The sequence below is a fragment of the Megascapheus bottae genome, chromosome 9 (genome assembly GCF_031878675.1).
Source record: "Megascapheus bottae isolate mThoBot1 chromosome 9, mThoBot2.hap1, whole genome shotgun sequence".
In the NCBI taxonomy this organism is placed as follows: domain Eukaryota; kingdom Metazoa; phylum Chordata; class Mammalia; order Rodentia; family Geomyidae; genus Megascapheus; species Megascapheus bottae.
The window spans coordinates 15,730,244-15,751,927 of NC_143517.1; the positions used below are offsets into that span (position 1 = coordinate 15,730,244).

At 40.1% G+C, this 21,684-nt stretch overlaps 2 protein-coding genes across 6 annotated transcripts in view; one reads left to right on the plus strand and one right to left on the minus strand.

Annotated features, from left to right (window-relative positions):
* The window catches only part of Mtfr1 (mitochondrial fission regulator 1), a 43,288-nt gene extending 30,163 nt beyond the window's left edge, over positions 1 to 13,125 (plus strand). For 2 of the 3 annotated variants that reach the window (XM_090338884.1, XM_090338886.1), the window contains exons 5-8: positions 2,669 to 2,904; positions 4,420 to 4,681; positions 5,265 to 5,433; positions 6,354 to 7,170. In XM_090338884.1, coding sequence (XP_090195010.1) covers positions 2,669 to 2,904; positions 4,420 to 4,681; positions 5,265 to 5,433; positions 6,354 to 6,422 — 736 coding nt within the window. In that variant the 3' untranslated portion in view covers positions 6,423 to 7,170. Of the gene's footprint in view, positions 1 to 2,668; positions 2,905 to 4,419; positions 4,682 to 5,264; positions 5,434 to 6,353; positions 7,171 to 12,842 lie in introns of those variants that run through there. The other variant, XM_090338887.1, reaches the window with a different exon arrangement.
* Positions 13,126 to 14,254: 1,129 nt separating this feature from the next.
* The window catches only part of Pde7a (phosphodiesterase 7A), an 80,786-nt gene continuing 73,356 nt past the window's right edge, over positions 14,255 to 21,684 (minus strand). For 2 of the 3 annotated variants that reach the window (XM_090338882.1, XM_090338883.1), the window contains exons 11-13: positions 20,975 to 21,071; positions 20,430 to 20,510; positions 15,148 to 17,251 (exon numbers count right to left, since the gene is read on the minus strand). In XM_090338882.1, coding sequence (XP_090195008.1) covers positions 17,046 to 17,251; positions 20,430 to 20,510; positions 20,975 to 21,071 — 384 coding nt within the window. In that variant the 3' untranslated portion in view covers positions 15,148 to 17,045. Of the gene's footprint in view, positions 14,677 to 15,147; positions 17,252 to 20,429; positions 20,511 to 20,974; positions 21,072 to 21,684 lie in introns of those variants that run through there. The other variant, XR_016536653.1, reaches the window with a different exon arrangement.

Below are 21,684 nucleotides of genomic sequence, written 5' to 3' on the forward strand. Positions count from 1 at the left end.
ACTCTAGAACACCATCTACGATGCAGATGGATCCTAGCAGGAAGAGAGGCTGAGGTGGAAGGACTTTCTTCTCATGGGTGCCTCCCTTTAAGTGGCCCACAAACATGGCCTCGTTTGGTCACTTGGCTACTCACTTAGCAAGAGACACTGGGAAATGTAATCTCGTTAGCTGGGCACAGTGCTGCCTTGAAATAAATGTTTTCTTCTTTGTTTCTACTCTTTGTTGCTGTTTTGGTTTTGGTGGTCACTTAGAGTAAGTAACTTCCGACACTGTGCATTGCGTACTGGCAGCTAGCTAATATCCATCCATATCCCATTTGAGCATTGCTCAAATTCAGTAACTAGCATTTTCGCTGTGCTCATTGATGGAACCAATCATAGAGATTATTCAGTTGGGATTCAGCTGTGATTCCAGAAATGAGATGAATTTCCAGAGGGGTATATTATGGCTAATTGCCTACAAACAATCAGCTTTTCAGAGAAATTTGTGACTTAAACAACAGTTGGTCAGCCAAGTGTGGTGGCTCATGCCTGTAATCCTAGCTACTCAGGAAGCTGAGATCTGAGGATCACAGTTCAAAGCCATCCCCGGTACTAAAGTCTATGAGACTCTTTTATGTGTCATGGGGCTTGAACTCTGGGCCCAGGTGTTGTCCCTGAGCTCTTCAGCTCAAGGTTATTGCCCTACCCTTGGAGCCACAACACCACTTCCTGTCTTCTAGTGGTTAATTGGAGATAAGAGTATTCTTCCTCCCCTACCTTTTCTTTTTCTTTTCTTTTCTTTTGCCAGTCCTGGTCTCAGGGCCTGAGCCTTCGGCTTTTCAAGGCTAGAGCCCTACCACTTGAGCCACAGCACCACTTTTGGCTTTTTCGATGTATGTGATACTGAGGAATGAAACCCAGGTCTGCATGCACGCTAGGCGAGCACTCTACCACTAGGCCAAACTCCTGGCATCTTGGACATAATTTTTCTTACACTGATTTAGAACAAGGAGCAATTTGTTTTATTTGATTTTTAAAAATTATTATAAAGTTATTGTATGGAGGGCTTAACAATTATATGTTAGGTAATGAGTACATTTCTTTTTGGACAATGTAACTACTTCTTTTACTCTCCCTGTTTTCTCCTCCTATTTCTGCCCAAAAGTTGAATAGTTCATTTTCAACATGGTGTCTACTGAATTTGTTCACTTTTTGTCCTTCCATTTCTGTGTTTCCCTAACCCTTCAGATGGATAAATGAATAAACAAGACAAAAGAATTAAGAAAAATACTGTTTCCATTTCCTGGAGTTCATTTCTATAAATATTATTTTTTAAACTCGGGCACTGTACCTTTGTGTTTTCTTTTATAGGAGTTCTTTTCCTATCTTTAAGCCTCCAAATCAAAGCACTCCCATTCCTTTGCACTCTTGAACATGCCAGAGAGGACCTTCCTGGTCCCCGTTCCCAGTGTAAAGAAACTTTAATGGTAATATGAAGTCTGACCAGAGAGATTTCTATGTTATAATTATTTTTAGTTTTTAGGGCAAAGAGTACTTTGATCTTTCATAGAATGACAGCATAAAATCATAAATTTAACTCTATATTGGCTGTTGTACAAGTACTATATGATTTCAACCGTGTCTTAAGATGTAAATTAGTACTACTTGCCTCATGGGGTTTGGGTTAAATGTAGTAACAGAGAAAGTTAGCCCAATGTTTGACAGCAGAGGTTGTATTCAGTGTTACTTCTCTTTCTCTTCAGTTAACTTTCAAACACAGGAGTCTTTCCTCACATACATAAAGTCCTTGGCTTCTCACTAGATAATTTTGTCTAGAGTTAGGAATGTTGTTGTAATTTTCTTTGCTTGTATGAAGAATTGTTTGGGCACTATTGAGTTCTCAGTGACTGGTACATCAAAAGATAGAATTCAGGCATTTTCTGAATCTTCAGCTATCCCAGATGGGAATAAAGGAGAAATAAAATGTGGACTGCTTTAGAAAGGGAAGCAATTTCCTGGGTGCCATGGTTCACTCCTGTAATCCTATCTACTCAGGAGGCTGATATCTGAGAATCAAGGTTCAAAGCCAACCCGGGCACAAAAGGACCCAAAAGGACCTGTGACTCTTATTTGCAATTAACCTGTAAAAAACGGGTAGGGTGGTAGCCTTGAGCTGAAGAGCTCAGGGACAACACCCAGGCCGAATTCAAGCCCCATGTCCCACCAAAAAAAAAAAAAAAAGAATTGAAGACAAATGTGGCTGAGAGATACCGGGTGGGAAAAACAACTTGTATAAAAGCGAAGGAAATAGGTATATATGCTTAGATAACAGATTTTTTAGTGCCTGGGCTGGCTTTGAACCATGATCCTCAGATCTCAGCCTCCTGAGTAGCTAGGATTACAGGCGTGAGCCACCACGCCTGGTATGTAATGTCACTTAATAGTGTTGATTTGCTCATATTCTGTATAGACTAAAAAGAGTGATAGACAGTAAATACCCTAGACTTCCTGTGTAGTTCCATAAGGTTTCAAATGCCTTGCTGTTTTCTTTTTCTTAATAATAGGAGGGGATTTCTGAAAGCTTGGCCTGGACAGTGGTTTGTGAGTGCTTTGCTTTACTGCTCTGCTCATGGGTAGTGGTGACTTTTCATGTGTCTTTATAAAGCCACCTTACATCTTCTTGCAGGACAGAAGTCGTGTCAAAATCACCCCATCAGGATTGCCTTCCTTACCTTGAGAAGTCCCCAAGCAGGCAGATTTCCTTACCCAACTTGTCTCAAGAAAATCCTTCACTAAAGACTAAGGCCCTGGCCAATGAGGAAGCACTGCAAAAGATCTCTGCGCTTGAAAATGAGCTTGCTGCTCTCCGAGCTCAGATCGCCAAAATTGTGACCCTACAAGAGCAACAAAATCTCGCTGCAGGTCTGTAGTCCCTGGAAACAAGGAAAATACTGCTTGATTCATGATTGACCCATTAGTGATGGTTCTTAAGGTTATTTCAAAATAGTCTGTGCAAGCACAGATGGAAAATATACAAAATGCCTTATAGCATCCAGCAGTTGCTGAATGGTTGATTGTTCCCCTTCTTCACATGCACAATACAAACTGAATTCAGGTCTTCTGGCTTAGTGCTCTTGCTTTAAGTAGTGTATCATTTCTTCTATGGAGAAGAAAACAGCCTCTAAATCCTACCCTGCTCTCCTGTTGGCAAGTAGTGGTTGCTTTTCCTGTTGTTCCTAAGTCTTGGCTAGACTCATGTATTAATTAGCTCTGTTGAAAGACTGGGGTGATTAATTACCCTGCTTCTCAGGCACTTTGCTTGTGCCATCTTCTGAAACTTCCTTCAGCCTGAAAAGGTATTTGGGGAAGAGGGGACAGGAGTGCTTCCTTCATTGAACTTTGCACAACCATATAGCTTTTCAAAAGCCTGAAGTCCTCTCTCTCCTACCTCTTTCTTCTGTTACATTGCACTGCTGTTTTCTTTTGCTTTACCTCCCTCTTCTGGCATGTTAGAAAAACATAGAGCTTGGGAATTTGTGTTTGTGCATTGTATTGAGTTTAAGTTTTTGAGTGAAATGATTGTATGAGTACAATTTCCTCTCTACCCCCATTAATACAGTTCACCCACTAGACAACTCTCTAATTTCTGACTGTGCAGAAAGGAATTTTAGGTTATTTTATAACTTTTTAAACTCATTTTTAAAAGAATTATGACAATTTTTTCTTCTACAAGTTAATTCAATAGTAAGTTATAATTTTCCATAAACATTTCAGTCAGTGAAAGCTCATAATACCTATATCTTATATGAAAGAAAATATCCTTTAGATGAGCCACAGTTTTTCAAAGTTTTCTTTGATAAACAGCACTGAATTATCAAACTGCACAGTGGAGATGTTTATGTCATGAATACTGCTTTGTATTACTGCACAGGGTGATTACATAATGTGTTAGGAGCAGATGTGAGCATTTGGTATATCACAAACATACCTTTGCTAAGTTGAGTGGAACTTTGCCATCTGTTGAGTTTGTATTCAGTGACTGTAGCTCAGAGTCAAGAAGTAACTGAGCTCCTGAGATTCTGTTTTTTTTTTTTTGTTTTTTGGGTTTTTTTTGGTGGGTCATGGGACTTGAACCTCAGCCTGGGCAGTATACCTGAGCTATTCAGCTCCAGGCCTGCCCTACCCTTGAGCCAGGCCCCATTTCCCATTTTCTAGAGGTTAACTGAAGATAAGAGTCTCAGGTCCCTTTGTGCCCAGACTGGCTTTAAACCTTGATCCTCAGATCTCAGCGTCCTGAGTAGCTACGATTATAGGCATGAGCCACCACACCTGGCAACTGAGATTCTTTTTAAGACAACATTCAGGAATATAAGAGCCTCTAATATACTTTTGCTTATTGCCAGCAGGATTGTTCATTTCTTCTCATTTCTTTTGTAGGTGACTTAGATTCATCTGTTACCATAGCCCCTCCCCCTCCTCTTCCCCCACCACCACCACCTCCACCTCTACCCCCACCTCCCCCTCCACCTCTACCAGGACTTCACCAAAGTATGTCTGCTATTGACCTGATTAAGTCACGAAGAGAGCAGAAAGCCAATGCCGGAAATTCTTTGGCTAGCAACCCAAAGAAACCTGACAAGCCAAATATGCTAGAAATCCTTAAAGATATGAACAGTGTGAAACTTCGGTCAGTCAAGAGGTGAGCATAACACTTACCTTCTTTTTTCAGTTTCCTGTTAGTTTATATCTTGCAAAACCAAACTGCTTAGCTTCCCTAGAAATGTTTATTGTCTGACAGCTAGGATATTAGCAAAAAAACTCCAACATTCCAGGTGCTGCTTTAGCTTTCCAATTTTACTTTAAGGATCACGCTTTCCTATGAAGTTTTGATTGTGTGTACTTGTTCAGCGAAGGAGTGTCAGTGCTCACATCAGAGCCAGGTCCTTGGAGAGCACAAGCTATGCTATAGAATTACATCATATGGGTCTTTTTACCTTTTTTTTGGTGGGGGGTGGGGGTAGGTCGTATACTAGGATTTGAACTCGGGCCCTTTCACTTGTTCGGCAGGCACTGTACCACACGAGCCACATATATACCTGTTGGGCTCTTGTATGATGTTTTATTGAGTCTTAAGTTTCACTCTGCACCTCACTGCAAGCAATGTGTGTTGATGTTGCCACAGAGTAGCCATGACACTGAAGAAGCACCACTGGCCCAGAGTCCATTTTGGAGGGACTCAGAACATTGCCTTGCCAACTTGTTTTTTTTTTCATTTTTCAAAGGTCAGAGCAAGATGTAAAACCCAAGCCAGTGGATGCTACGGACCCTGCTGCTCTTATAGCAGAGGCTCTGAAAAAGAAATTTGCTTATCGGTATCGAAACAATAGCCCAGGTGAAGCTGAAAAAGGAGTCACAAAATCCGAGTCAGAGGCTACCTCAGAGACAGCCTTGGTAAGTATTGGCCCAGTGTCTCTTGGCACCTCAGCCCAGGTTAGAGCCCCTGCCCTGGCAAGTCATAGAACTGTGTATCTTCTGTGAGATTCAGTGAGATGGGCCTCAAAAGAGTTTAGCTCCCATTCAAAGGCAGATTGCAACTAGCTGGGAAAAATGACATCTGTATTTAGTGCTTATGCTTTTATATTTCTCACTATAATGGTAGCTGGTAGTTGGTCATTTAAAGTGTATAAATTGTAGAAGAACATGAACAAGAAAACAAAAGCTATGTTCACATCTTTCTGCTTACTCAGTCTCTGTTAAATTTTCCATGCAGGGTTATATTTGTAGTTAAAAATTATAAGGTGAAATTTAGTAAAGATTTTCTACAGAGCAAGGTATATGTTATAACATAGAAACTCAAAGCAAGATCATCTTCTCATAGTGTACCCTGTGGAAGCTTTCTGAAGAGGGTGAGCTGTTTAGGTCCTGAAGGTGACTCCCATGTCATTAAGATTGAACAGATTTAATAGGCTCAGAGATTTTTTACATTCCCTTTATTTATGTTACTCCAATTGGGGACATGTGCTTATGTATTCCCAAGGCAAGTTCAAATTCAAGTTCAAGTTCACATGTCCCTGATATCCTTTAGACATTGTAAGGGGAGCTCTGTGTTTCTTCCTCCATTTGGATGGAGAACAGGATGAAATTGCAAAATTGGGAAGATGATTGTAGCTTTCTTTTTCTAGGAGAAATTTGGCTCCATTTTTGTCCTCTTACTATATCCTCTGTGTATAACATCCTGTCAGTTCTGCTTGGGTTTTCATATAGAACTTACTCAGCCCTGTGATCCATGGTTTGCAAAAAGGCATATCATTACTATTATAGGAACTGATACCTATCTTTAAACTTTTTGTTTTTTCTTTCTTCTTTTCCAGTTTGGGCCACATATGTTGAAGTCTACAGGGAAAATGAAGGCTTTAATTGAAAATGTTTCAAACTCCTAAAGGACAATGAGCTGAGAAAGACTGTCCTGATTTAGCTGTTGGTTTGTGAGGGCTGTTTTAGCTAGTAGAAATCAACACTATTTAGTAAATACCTGACTTCAGAATTCATTGGTCTCCTTTTTAACCTAATTAGTGGATTAAGCACTAGTGAAAGCACCGTTAGGTGGGTTTTGCTTTATGAGATGGTCAGTTCTGGAGCTCTCCTTAACATACATGTATTTTGACATGTTTTAATGTATGGCCAAGGTGTTCAGGGTTCCAGGCTTTAAAACATTTGTAAGGTTTCAGAACATAGAAAAGATATTTGTGGATATTACTATGCATTTTTAATTCTTAACACTAATTTATCTGTACAAGTGTTTTTATAGGCATGTGTTTAGATATAGAAGTTGATGTAAAAGTTAGTAAGGAATGATGGCCTTGAGGGAACTGCTTTCTTCCCTGGATTTCAGTGAGCATTTACTGAGTCTTGAGGAAGCAACTGGTATAACCAAGTTCCTGGAGGGAAATAGTTGAGATTGGAGTCTTGCCTTGAACAGAACTTCTGTCTTAGATTCTCCCATTTTTTTTTTTTTTTTGCAACTGAGTTTTACATAGGAACCAGATGATGTCCACTTCTGAAATTCCAATGCTTCCTGTTAGGAAGAAGACCCAGGACTAGGAAAGCTGCTTATACCTCAGTGCCATCCAGTTTTGATGGGCTTTTCAAGTAGTGACAAATCAAATTATTAAATTACTTCAGTAAAAACCAGAATGTACCATCTTTTTCTTTTCAGTTTAATAAATGACATCATAAAAAATAATTTGTTTCTAAGTTAGTAATACTTCTGGAATTGTCAGCATGAATGGAGTTTAAATTTAAAGCTAAAAAAAATTTTAATGGTCCCTGGATTTGAACTCTGTCCTGTACTTTTTTCTAGGAAAGGTCTTCTACAAATTGAACTCTATCCCCAGGAGCCAAAATTTTAGCTTTAATACTAACTTTATAACGAAACAGCATTGAATAGGCAAGTGAATTTTCCATAGATTATTTATTTATTGGTCAGAATGCTGTTCTGATTAATTATTATGCAGTATAAATCTTTGGTGTTACTAGAAAGTAGAGTACTTCTCATGTAGGGTTCCAAAGGACTTTCTATAAGTGATCATATGTTAAAATACAAAATACATTTTCATGATCTTCTGTTTTTGATCTGAACTGAAGTTAGTGCCAGAATATCCTACTAGGTATAAATATTTAGATTTATTATTTAAATATAGAGACTAGTTAGTTATACTACCTGAGATAATTAAGAGATAGGTAAAGCAAGCCTGGCACTGGTGATTCACGTCTGTAATCCTAGCGGCTCAGGAGGTTGAGATCTGAGGATTGCGGTTCAAAGCCAGCCCTAGCACAAAAGGAAGTCCATGAGACTTTTTTTTTTTTTTTGTCAGTCCTGGTGCTTGAACTCAGGGCCTGGGCACTGGCTCAAAGCCAGCACTCTGTCACATGAGCCACATCACCATTTGCGATTTTTTCTGAGTAGATATTGAGGAATCGATCCTAGGGTTTGTGCATGCTCGGTGAGCACTCTACCACCAGACTACACTCCTGGTCCCCCATGAGACTCTTTATCTCCAGTTAATTGCCAAGAAACTTGAAGAGGCGCTGTGGCTCAAGTGGTAGAGCGCTAGCTTTGAGCAGAAGAGCTCAGGGACAATGCCGAGGCCCAGAGTTCAAGTCCCACAACCAACCAAAAAAAAAAAAGATAAGAAAAGTAGATAGATATTTTAAGTTATTGATAATACCTATGTGTTATTCTCCTAAGTATTAACAAAATCTGAGACAATACATTTTATAGTTTGGTTAGTTTAAATTTTGTTTTTTGTTTTTTTTTAAAACTGTTTTGTTGTTGTTTTGTCTTTTCTTTTTTGTTACTGGGGATTGAAACCAGGACATTGCATTTGCTAGGCAAAGGCTTTGCCACTGACTGAGCTGCTTCCCAGCCCTAGTTTACCTTTTTTTTTTTTTGCGCTACTGGTGGGGTTGAACTCAGGGCCTAAGCACTGTCCTTGGGTTTTTCTCAAGTCTAGCACTCTACCGCTTGAGCCACAGCACCACTTCTGGCTTTTTTCTGTTTATCTGGTACTGAGGAATCAAACCTGGGGCTTCATGCATGCTAGGCAAGCACTGTACTACTACTAGGCCACGCTCTTGGCCACTTTCTTTTCTTGTTTTTAGATACTAGGGCTTTGGGCTCAGGACTTGGTGTTTGGTTAGGCAGCACTACCACTTGAGCTATGCTCCTAGCACTTTCTGCTCTGCTCATTTTTGAGATAAGGTGTTGAAGTTGAATTTATATCCTTATTGGCTTAGGCTGTGATCTTCTTATTTATGCTTCCTGTAGAGCTGGAATAACAGGTACATGCCACCACACCTAGCTTCTTATTGGTTGAGATGGGGACTCGGGAACCTTTTGCCCAGCTGGCCTCAAAACCTAAGATGCTCTCAGCATCCTCAGTGGGATAGGTATGAGCCACTTGATGCGTTCTTTCTAAATGTTTTATGTCATGTGAACTTTCTCTTCCTTTTTTTTCCCCCCCTTTTTCTTTTTGTTAGTGATGGGGCTTGAACTCAGAGCCTACCTCTTCTGGCTTTTTTTTTGGTGGTTGGTGATAAGAGTCTCACAGACTTTACTGCCAGGCTGGCTTTGAACCATGGTTCTCAGATCTCAGCCACCTGAGTAGCTAGAATTATAGGCATGAGCGAACAGCATCTGGCCTGAAAATCCTCTTTTAAGAAATTCAGACAATTTCTGTAATCTCAGAAGTAGAGGCAAGAGGATTACAAGTCTGAGTCTAGTTCTGGCAAAAATTAGCCTGTATCCCAAAATAATACTGTACTACCTCCAGTCTGTCTGGTCAAGGCCAGGGTTTAATCTCTAGTATGCAGGACTGCCCATTCCTCCCCCCCCCCAAAAAAAAAAAATCAGAAAATGAATCTGACTGCCTTTAAGAAATTTTTTTGAATTTTGGCTAGTGCTCCAATAAAGAAGATAACTGTTTTAAAATAAAGCAAATTGTTTTCCTTTGGAACAAACTACTCATTTATATGTTTTCCCTTTTTTTGTACTTTTTTATATTGTACATGCTAAATCTGTCATCTGGCAGTACTGGGTGTAAATTTGGGGACTGTATTTACTAGGGAGCATTCTACTGTTCAGCCATACTTCAGCCCTTTCTGCCTTAGTTTTCAAATAAGGTCTTTCTTCCTATCCCCTCCCAGCCCCCCAGGGCCAGCTTCAATGCATGATCCTAGTACCACATACCGCTCTCACAGCTAGATTTACAGTTGTGGATCAGCATTCCCAGCTTGCTTTTGAGATGAGGGGGAATGGGTCTAATTTTTTTTTTTTGCATTTTTGAACAATATTCTTCCCAATCTCTGTTTACAGAGTAGCTGGAATTGCAGGTGTACACTACTAAGCCCAGTAAAGTTTCTTTAGAGTGACTTCTTCTCAAGTGGAAATGTACTCCTTAACATGAGTTCTGTCACATTCTCATTAACTTCTTTCTCATTAACTTCTCGGATCCTTGAACAGGAAGGCAGTCCTAGGATATAGAAAAGTTTCCTCTGGATTGTCAAATCTGAAAGGTAGTCTGGGTTTAGTGAGGTCTGGGGTCAGTCCTGTCATGCTCTACCACATCCGCCTCAGTTTGTAGTCCTTTCCCAACTGTACGTGAAGTAGAGGATTATAAAAGTGGTTCCACTTTACAGTTTCTAGTGTAATGTTTTGTCTACTATAAATTCTAAGTAGTCCAGGGACACTCATTTTGTAGATTAAAAAGTGTGAGTCAGATAGCACTGGACTCCGAGCATGTATGGTCCTGGCAAAGTCACACTTTGAAAAATGAAAATAATTACTGGCTCAAAAAATATTTAAGGTTGGGGCCGGGAGTTTGGTCTAGTGGTTAAAGTGCTTGCCTAGCATGCATGAAGACCCGGGTTCGATTCCTTGGTACTACATACATAGAAAAAAGCCAGAAGTGGTGCTGAGGCTCAAGTGATAGAGCCCTAGCCTTGAGAAAGTCCAAGGACAGTGCTCAGGCCCTGATCTCAAGCCCAGAACTGGCAAAAAAAAAAAAAAAAAAAAAATTAAGGTTAACTAAAATAATGGTGCTGGTACCCTGTGGACAGTAACATAGCTGTCATCACCATTACCTTATTGCCCGAAGGCTCTCTCACTTGCAGGACAATTGTTGCTCCTAAGACACCTGGTCCTTGGCACATGTCACCCTGTGCATGTACTTGTGCAGGGTGGAGGTGGGAGGAGTAAGATCTCCAGTTCGGTCACCTCAGTTATGGACTCTTCTGCACAAGGCATTTATCTTCTTTTTTTTCCCCCCACTGCTAGTCCTGGGGCTTAAACTCAGGGCCTGAACACTGTCCTTGGACTTTCTCCAGGCTAGAGCCATACCACTTGAGCCACCACACTACTTCCAGCATTTTCTATGTATGTGGTGCCAAGGAGTCGAACCTGGGTCTTCATGCATGCTAGGCAAGCACTCTACCACTAGGCCAAGCTTCCAGCCCAGGAATTTATCTTCTTGCTGTGCTAAAATGTTCCCATTAGTTTGTGTCTCCTTCATGAGGAAGATCTGGAATAGTAATTACCAGGAGCAAAGACTTTAGAAGAAACAGTGCTCTGTTCCAATAACATTCTCAAAAATAGTTTTGTGAGTAAAATCTGGCAGGTCAATGTTTAAACTTTTCCACCAGGGCTTGTGGCACACATCTGTAATCCTAGCACTTGGGAGGCAGTGGAAGCAAGATCATGAGTTCAAGGTCAATCTAGCCTAGAGGCCTGATCTGAAAAGAAAGTAAACTTTTAGGACTTCGTCCAGCTAAAACATCTCCGGAATGTTTCTCAGCCCTTTCCTACATTACCACAGCTCCATTCTGTGTCCTCTTTTTGTAAGACTGCGATTTCTCTGAGTTACTCTTTGAACCTATTTCTTAGACTTCGTAGACTTCCTTGAAACCTCCACAAGTAGATTTGCACCTTTTAATGCTCCCCTTAGAGAACAACTTGGGTAATAAAGGTAACAATCAAGGACTCCAAAAGCTTGTACATCCCCCTCGGACTGTTGTCCTTTGTTCATAAAGGCTTACATATTGAATATTCCTACAGCTGGCACTTTTTGGTAAATTTCCAAGCCCTTTGCAAAAGTCAGAGGGCTCCTTCTGTAAGGTTCAAGCAGAAGTACAAGTGTAATTTACCTACGTCTCAAGAGGCTAAAGAATAAGATGATCCAAATAGTGCTTGCTGTGCCAGTGGCTACCATATAGTAGTCCTTGTGTGCTACACAGCTAGAAGAGGTTTAGTTTGAGCAAAAAAGACCAGACTCTTCCTCATACGATATTTACTTAAGTCTAACAGGCCTGTGAATGGTGCCTGGTGTTCTTTGGCCAGAGTTTTTCATGAAGGGCCGAGAGAAGATCAGCTTCCCAGGGAATTGTGCAGTAGAAACCAGCATCCTCTTCAGGGTAGAAAGAGATGGGATCTAGAATATATCAGGAAGTCTTTTTAGCAGAAACTGTACACCAGTATGTACAGGAAGAGCAGTACTTTGGTGTCAAGCTAGCCAGTTAGCTTTCATCCCTGTCCTTCCCTGCATGGTGCCAGTGGACATGGCTTCAGTAAGCTGTGCCAATCTCATCCCCCCCCCCCCACTCTGTTGGGAAACCCCAACAGTGCAAGGCAGTTAGTACCAGGAACTCAGATTATGAAGAAATGAATTATGGATATTCAGAATAGCCAGTGATTCAGCACTTGTTAAATGTCTGTACACAATTTAAGAAGGTAGAATACAGGGCAGTGAGTCACTCAAAAGACTGGGTGACAAGCTGAAGGACTAAAACTCACCTCTGTCAAGCTATAGAGACATGCTTTCTTAAAACCAAACTACAATATGCTTTTTCAAAGCAAAAAGTGCAGGATAGAAAATAGATTCTACCTGCTACCACAGACTAGCATAGAGGAAAGACTTGTTTGGAAAGAAACTCTCCTGGTATAGTCCTAGTTACCTGAAATACTCTGAATGGAAAACTTAATCCTTCCCTATCTTTGATTCTTATAGAAATTCAGACTTTCCTGTGAATGTCCACTTAGGGAATTGTGTGTGTTATTGGAGATTGAAAGCCAAGGGTTCAGTCCAATAAGCAAAGAGGTCCACTGCTGAGCTAATCTCCAGCTCTGCTTCTAGAGGTAGAAGCAAAGTGTGAATGTGTGTAACACCCCTCCCTATTCTTATGTTGAAACTAACCATAACAGGATTGGTTGGGGATGGGAGGGGCCTTTGGGAGGTAATGATAGATTTCATGACAGGATGAATACTCTTAATGAGAAGAGGAAGAGAGCTAGCCCTTTCTCCTTCCAGCCATATGAAGATACAACCAGAAGCTGGCAACTCTGCAGCTGAGAGGAAGGCCCTCACCAGACCAACAATCCTAGCATCCAGATCTTGGACTTCTAGCCTCCAGAACTGTGAAAAAAATATCTGAAGTCATCAGTAAATGACACTTTGTTATAGCAACTTGAGCAAACTAAGACAAGCACACTTGATGTAATTTCCTTTATAAGTTTATATAAATTTCACCTAAGATAAAAGAACTTGTGATATTACAGTTTCCTGATTTTGTTTTGTACAGGATGTGTCAACAATAAAGAAGTACTTCAAACTTACATTAAAAAACGCAAATGCATAGTTTAAAGATAAGTACAAAATGGAATTTCTTAACAAAGGGATCTGTGAAAAGCCACAATAGAATCAGTCACCATGTTTTAGTTTTAAGTAACAGCCAACCAGAAATTTAACACTAAAAATGGAAGTCTTGCCCTTGCCCTACTACTACTCCCAAGATAAGTTGCAACTTTACAAAGTAGACATAAAAAGCTTAAATGCCATTTTCATCATTAAAACATTCATTCTCCTGAACACTACCCCCACAATGCTAATCGTATGATCCTGAAAACTATCATCTTAAAGCACACTGTACACATTCTGACCCCAAAGCAATATCCATTGCTTTACTATACACAACAGGAACTGAGATAATCTTTATAACATGCTTGTCAGTAATTGATAATTTGGTAGTTGAAGAAGTGAACACATCAGTCCTGTGCTGAGCATAGGGATGAGAAAATAAACTATATGTCTGTTGTCAGTTACATTCCCTCCCCAAGGACCATGTACTTCTGGGGCTCTTCCAAATGATTCGCGCCACCTACGGGTGCTTGCCAAGGCATGGCTGCAGGGTGTGTGGGAAATAATTTGAACTATCCATTAAGATATTTGTGTATGCTGGAAAGCTTTGATGTGAAAACTTTTTTTGGAGAAAACAGCCTAATAAAAGCTAAGGAAGCCTTGTGAAGAAAAGAGACCTCCCTTCAGAATCTTAAAAAGGAATTATTAGCACCTTTAATTTGTACCTTAGGTACAAGGATAGTTCTCAAGTTTACAAATAACATAAAATGTGGTTTTTACTTTATTAAATAGAGTATCACTTCAAACTATTAGTAAATTCATATATTGATCAGTAACCAATTTTTATTAAGCTAGGACTTGTTAAAGATTTCTTTCCAAGAACCTTTACTCCTGAAGCAGATTCTGCCGACACTTAAGTGTTGGGTCCAGAGCCCCAAAGGACTTTCATGCTCAACAATTTTTTAAAGTTTCCAGTTTATCTTGAAAATTCATGTAAAATTTGCATTGTTTTATAATACTTTAAAAATGTGGTCTAAACCATTTCTTCATTTTGTGGAGAAATGTAGGTCACATTTAAGCACAAAACACTATATTTCAATGGGTTTATTGTAGGTGTAAGCAGGAAAATGGAATCAATATTGAGGTATGCCTTTAAGAATGTATAAATGGGCCTACACAACAAATACGTTTAGTACGCCAGGGAGTACTAAACTTTTAAGACATACATAATTGAGTAGAATGGAGCCTAAGTGAGCTTGACCAATTAACAAGGCTGAGGAGAATGGCATCTAATAGAACTGCCAATCAGCTAATATGAATAAGCAACTGCTGGCAGAAAATGTAGCATAATCCAGGTTAAGAGGGCCCTCTGGTCCACAGGCATGAACATCAGCAGGTGTATCAGCACAGGGAGATGGATGCATGAGGAAACTTGCTTCCCTTGCTCAGAATCCATGCTCACCAACTAAGTCAGATGTTCATAATTTGGCTTCTCAAGAAGATTTGCCTGAAGGGAGAGAATGATCGATAGTTAACATTTCTCATTGCAAACTGAAATACTACTGTTTGTTTTCTTTTTAATACCAGTTATTGTGAGTTTGTCATGTGCTGAGAAATGGTCTGTGCTAGCAAGTGTCCTTGTCCAATACTGGACATATAACGTACCATGGCGATGCCCCTTCATATTGCCAGAAGCCAACTTGGTCTTCTGTTATAACAACTCTGCTACCTTCACACTAGATAGTATCTATACTACTCAATATGGTAGCTACAAGCCACATGTTAGTGGTGTTAGCCACTTGGAATGTGGTATAGGTAGATAACATACTGGATTTCTAAAAGTGACCCCCCCACACAAAACATAGAACATTGAACTATTTTAGATATATTGAAATAAAATTATTAAAATTTCATCTACGAGACTACTAGAAAAATCATTGATAACAAGTGGCTGCTTCTCATTACCTTGCTTTAAGCATGCCAATGATAGAAATATAGCATCCTAGTATTGTGAAGTAAAGTCACATGCAGTTCCCAACTGTGGGAACAAAAGTCTCAGAGCTGACTTGACCAAGGGACTAGTCGGGACTCTGAGCCAACTTTTCATGCCTTGGTGTGCACATTTGAAAGGTGCAGATAACACATAACCCCAGAGGCCAGTGCCTGCACACAGCTCTAACTGAGGACATCCATCACTGAATGCAAGACCCGGGCCGCTTTCTGTGACTGCCTAATCATTCAGTACTATGATTGCCAAAGGATGGAGCTGTAAAGTAAATATCAAAGATTTTATTCATCAAAAGTTAACAGCAACAGGCACATATTAAAATGAGTATGGCAAAGCCTTTTACAAATGGCTTTACACTCAAGCTTTCTCCCCAAGAAAATGGCTGTTGCAACAAACTGTAAACATAATAAACAGTCTTTTACAGTAACAAGGGAAATACAAATGAACTAAAAGAAAGCACCGATTTCTCTTTTAACTAGATTACAGTTGTGCTTACTATACATAAAACAATTTAAAACAAATTACAAAAGTGGAATGTTTTCAGTTTAAAATTAGTCCTTAGATTTTGTCCTAGAAAACATCTGTTCACATCAAAAGGCCCATCAAAGGGTGACGTTTCATCAAAGGGAGGGACAAGAAAACAATGCACTTTTTCAAATCAAAACAAGAAGTTTGGTCACTTAGCTTTGTGCATAGTTTAAGGCAACTGGAGCAGTCTGTTACAGTTTACCTACCTTCCCCCTCCCCCAAGCGTGGCTGCTCATTACGTCACATTCTAAACAATAAATAAAAGCTAATTCCAATCTTTTCCCACATGGATAACATGCACAGTCACACATGCACAAACATGCGCGCAAACACACACCCACACATTCACACACAACATACCTCACGCACTGCAGCGAAAGGGACGTTAGTACCCTTGGTCTGAAGGACACACTTCCCCATCCCACTTTTTATTTCAGATTGGCAAATACCCTGAGCTGATTATGGTGTTAAACATTCCACCTTTTTCTTGCATGTGCAGGTCAAGTGTACAGTAGTGAAAACAACATGCAATGTCTTCACTGCAGAATCATAATACAGCTAGGACATCGTGTTCTTCCCTCCCACCCCAATTAAAAACAACGTAAAAAAAAGATTGCATTGCCAAACAGCACTGGAGTGGAAGCTTGACGATACTCTGACAGATGCTCAGTTTCCAGTGCACAAAATAAGAGACAGCATATGGGAAGCTTTGGTGGCATCCAAAGAAAAAGGATTAAAAAAAAAAGAAAAGGCAAACCAGGGGGAAGAGCTGCAGTTTGATCTCAATTTTTTTTTTTTTTTAGTGGTTCCTTCACAATCATGCTCCAAGGCAATTTAGAGCCAGTATTTTCAGAGTTGATTTGTAAACATTGCCAGAGGCAGCAGAAACTGGGCACTTCACATTTCCGTTTTCTCAGAGAGAACTTAGTGGAAGGTACAGACACACACACTGTTGCATCAGACAGACTGAATTCCAAGAGACTGCTGCAGAAGGGTTCAGTTCAAGTTTCACGGTTTGAAGAACAAATGCTATGAAAACCACGTGGCACACCTCCAGAAGCTTCCTTCGTTACTCTTCTATTTTTTTCTGCTGGGCTTTGCATATTCAAGGTTTCACACAAAAGGTTTCACACATATTGCTGTATGTTCAGGTCTTTGAGTTAAAAATTAAGTTCAAATGCTCCAACAGAGTAATTGTTGAAATAAATAAATGCTGGCATCATTCACTTGGAAACCTTGGCAGTCAAGAGTAAGTCCTTTCACCTCAAGACCCCATTTCACATTTCTAAAAACCTCCAAGAGGCAGTTTGTCCCACTGTTTGGGGGTGGGGTGGGGTGGGCTATGATAACCGATTTTCCTGAGGTAATAACCGTGAGTTCAACTCAAAGGCAGCATCTGCATCCTCACTGCTGGACTGTTCTCTCTGTAGTCCTTTCCAACTGGCTTTATTCAGCCCTACGTGTCCAAGCATTGTCTGGGACAGCCTTGTGTCTGAAAACCGGGCCCACTCTGTAAATAAAGGCTCCACTAGGTAAGTCATAAAACCTTGAGAACACAAGAGGAAAACAGGAGTTAACATATACTCTGAAATCTGGAACTTACTTAAAAATATTACACCATATTAACCATTACATCCTATGTTATCTAACCAGATTTTTCAATGATTTGAATGTGTATGTATGCTTTACGTTATCTTTTCCAAACAATCTATTTCTTAAGTAATTCAAAGGTACTTTAAAAGGCAAACTGAAAAAAAAATATCAAGTCTTTTCTAACTATTCCACTTAAGCAAATATACAGTGGCTACATTAATTCTGAAGATACCAGAACAGAACATAATTCAAGAGGATAACTAGAGGCCAAGGCAGGGTCTCTGCCACCATGTGGATAAGGAGGCCGACATAGGGGAGCTGGTGTGGTTCATTTGTTCCTTTATGAATGGAAATCTCACAGTTGTCACTTTTTTTGATGGGCCTGAGCACTGTCACTGAGCTTTTTTGCTCAAGGCTAGCACTCTACCACTTGAGCCACAGCTCCATGTTTAGCTTTTTTGGGTGCTTCACTGGTGATAAAAGTCTTGGGGACTTTCTTGCCCAGGCTAGCTTCAAACTGTATTCTTCAAATCTCAGCCTCCTGAGTAGCTGTGAATTCAGCACCCAGCTGAATTCAATTTATCATGCCAAAACTCAGAGACAGGAGAGTTTATTATTTCTTTTCACTTAAAATGAACATCAAGGGCTGAGAACATAGTTTAGTAGTACAGTGCTTGCCTAGCATGCATGAAGCCCTGGGTTCTGTTCCTCAGTACCACATACACAGAAAAAGCCAGAAGTAGTGCTGATGATGACACCTGCAACAAGGCTTTCTTCCATTGATCCTTTCATTCCCTTCATGCACATTAACACATATAACTGAGAACCTATTTCATGCACTGCCCTATTCTAGGGTGGCTAGGAATAGAAAAAAATCACTGGAACAAAGCATCTCTCTACAATCAAGGATCTGGTGTCTGGTTGGAAGAAAGGGTTAAGGAACTGAAGAAAGAACCCTGGTCAAAAACAGCAGCTCTTGGCAGCCATCGTCTCACTGTTATGTCATGTTACGCCATCAAGCCCCAAACCCTAAATCATGAGCAGTCTATACCTAGTAAAGAATCTTCTCATGGATGTAACACAATTCATCTTGATTCTTCCCATAGGACCAACAGGTTGAGATCTTTGGGGATGCTACCTCTAAAATCAAGCTGTTCAATGAAGTTAGCTGTCAGTCACTTCTGGCTCTATGGTAATCTCCAATTTTATTCAGCTCTTAAGTACCTAATGGAAATGTATAGGCAAGAACCTGGAGCCAGAAGTGTAGTGTGTTCCTGGAGGCAGTGCTCTATTCCTTAGGTCCTCCAACACAGGTGTTCAAGCACTTGCCACTCCCCTGAGCTCCACTAGCCCTACATGCCCAGGCTCCATAAGATGCCCTGCAAAATGCCTACTAACACCCAAAACTTCTTCAATGAAACTTGTATTCCTACTAAAGAATGAAATTACATCAACTAACTTGTATTTCTGGCTCTAGAAAAAAAAATCACAGCTTAGAAAAGGCTGGGATCTTTGATCAGAAAGAATCATCAGAAACCCAACACCAGAACCTGTTAGTATTTGAGGTAAGTATCTGGAAAGAGGAACATGAAGTTAATACTGTCATCTCACCCTTATTGTGAGGAATCAGTAAAAATCAACTATCATCATTCTTTATGTCTGTCACTCTAACCACTTGTTCTACAACTGTCCGACACTGACAAAACAGTTCAATGAGGTTCCTTCATAAAACTTGCAATTAAAAAAAAAAAAAAGCCAGGCACTGGTGTCTCTTCCCTATAATCCCAGCTACTGAAGTTGAGATTCAGAGGATAGCCATTTAAAGCTATCCTGGCAGAAAAGTAGTGACTCCACCTCCAATATAACCAGCAAAATCAAGTTGGAGGTATGGCTCACAAAGCAGAACACCCACAGGACAGACTATAAAGCACAAAGTTCCAATCTGGGAAGGCGGGGATCTCATATTCAAATTCTCTTACAAAACTAGGGAGTAATTAACTGAGGCAAAGATACATTTATTTAAACAAGCTAGAGTAGGTGGGAGCATGACTCCAGGGCTAGAGTCCCAAGTGAAAACTCCACAAACATACAAAGACAAGAGCATATAGAATGACCTATCTGCCAATTTCCAATCTTTTTTGCCCATATTTTATATAGTCTTTTTCATTCTACTTGAGGATAAAGACAGACTAGATCTACTTCTTAACTGTGATCATTCCACCCCCTCACTGCGAGAACCATCCCTCTGCTAGCCCCAGCCCGCCCACCTGCTCTGCTCTCCTGATGCTCACATCCCGAGTTCTCTCTTTGTCTATACCTCTGCACTCAAACCAATCATTACCCACTGTCTTCCACTTGAGGGTGCTTTGCAACCACACCGTAAGAATTGTATTTCTCTATTTCTGATGCTACAGCATGACCCTTCCTTCAGAAAATTATGCCACAGGATTACGATATTTCTTACTTGTCTGAAGTTGGCATATGCATCCCACTATGTTTACCCTAGTGCTCAAAGGCTACTAAAGCTACAATACAGCTACTAAAATTGCAACCCTTTCAACTTCTTAAGCCACTTCCCCCATGGTTCCCCATTCTGTAACCAAATCCCAATGCACTCATCCCATCAGTCTTCCCTATACTATTCTACAGTTGCCATGGGTCAGTCACAGAACCTGATATTATTCTTTATAGCTATCAGTTTCCCCAAAAAACAGCTCTCTGTCTCCTGCTGCAGTGCAGTAAGGTTCCAGCAAACTCACATCAAAGGCATGGCTGTGAGCAATACCTATGGGCACTCTGAGAAACACCTACAGCTATGAGTGATACCTATGGGCACTGCAGAGGGAAGGCAGCTTCTGGGAGAGGTGACATTTGAGCTGGGTATTCAAGAAGTCTAGAAGGCAGGAACGACTAGTAAAGCTTAGAGACTAGTTGTAACAGAGGAAACCAGGAGAACATTTCTTAAATAATCTTAGAAATGAGTCTACTGTGAATTTTTTTTGTGTGTTTTAAGACCGTTTCTCAAGTGCTGAGATAAGCAAGTGCATGCTAAGCTAATTTTAATATTTTGATGTTTCCCTTAACTGAAATGGCATTTTCCTAACCAGAGATATTTAAATATGAGTAATTACCAATCTGAATGTTGGCAATAGATTCAGTCTGACGATCACAAAGTGGACTCACACCCAAATGATACTTTTTTTCTATATCACCTATAAATTAAGAAAAGAGAGTTGTTAGTATGTATCATTTGTTGGTTAATTATATAATTATCATTTTCATGCCTGCAAATTCCTTAGATGGACATATATAGTCCTCATGACAAGACAGCTTTTCAATTGATTATTTTGAATGAAGTAATGCTTAGATCTTGTCTTTCTATCTGTTCATATGGCAATGGATGACATAAGCCAGGAGAATGTATAGAGCAAGTTCAGGAAAATCTTTTGGTGCAGTAATGTTTCCACATTACTCTATGTATATTCATGAATGTGTACTTCTTTGAACACTCCAAAACAGAACTGATTTTCAAAAGAGATGTGCAATTAGTATAGTAGTTGGAGTGTTGCTAAAAATACCAAACATCATCGTGAAGCTCTTATGCATGGCTGAGTCCTTACTTGATTCATGTAGTGCTGAAACACGAAGTGAACAGGCTATCACTATTATAACTTGCCTTGGTGGAAGAATTCCTCTGTTACTTTTTCACTCCACTGCTTGCTTAATTCCCAGGTCCGACATGGGTTACAGATATCAGCACATTTCAAAGCCATCTAGCAAGCAAAATATTAAAATTGTATCAAACAAGTACAATTTCACTCAATTAAACCAAGTTTAAATGTAATAATGGAAAAAAGTACCTCAGAGTGAGAGAGAGAGAGAGAGAGAGAGAGAGAGAGAGAGAGAGAGAGAGAGAGAGAGAGAGAGAGAGAGAGTATGCGAGCATGTAAGAGTATACTGGTGCTATAGCTCAGTGGTAGAACATGTTATTAGAATGCATGTGAACCTGACCTCAATTCCCACACTCAAAGTACAAAGAAAATACTCAACATAGCCAAGCATAGTGACTATGCCTGTAATCCTAGCTATTCAGGAGGCTGAGATCTGAGGATCAAGGTTCAAAGCCAGCCCGGGCACGAAACTCCGTAATTCTTATCTCCAATAAACTTCCAGAAAACTGGAAGTGGCACTTTGGCTCAAGTGGTAGGGTGCTAGCTGTGAGCTTGAGAGCTCAGGAACAATATGTAGACCCAGAGTTCAAGCCCTACGACTGACATCCCCCCCACCAAAAAAAAAAAAAAAAAACCCCAAACAAAAACCTGCAACAGAAAAGTTGTGATCTTCTATATTAATCACATGAAGCCTGTTAGATTTATTCTCCTTTCT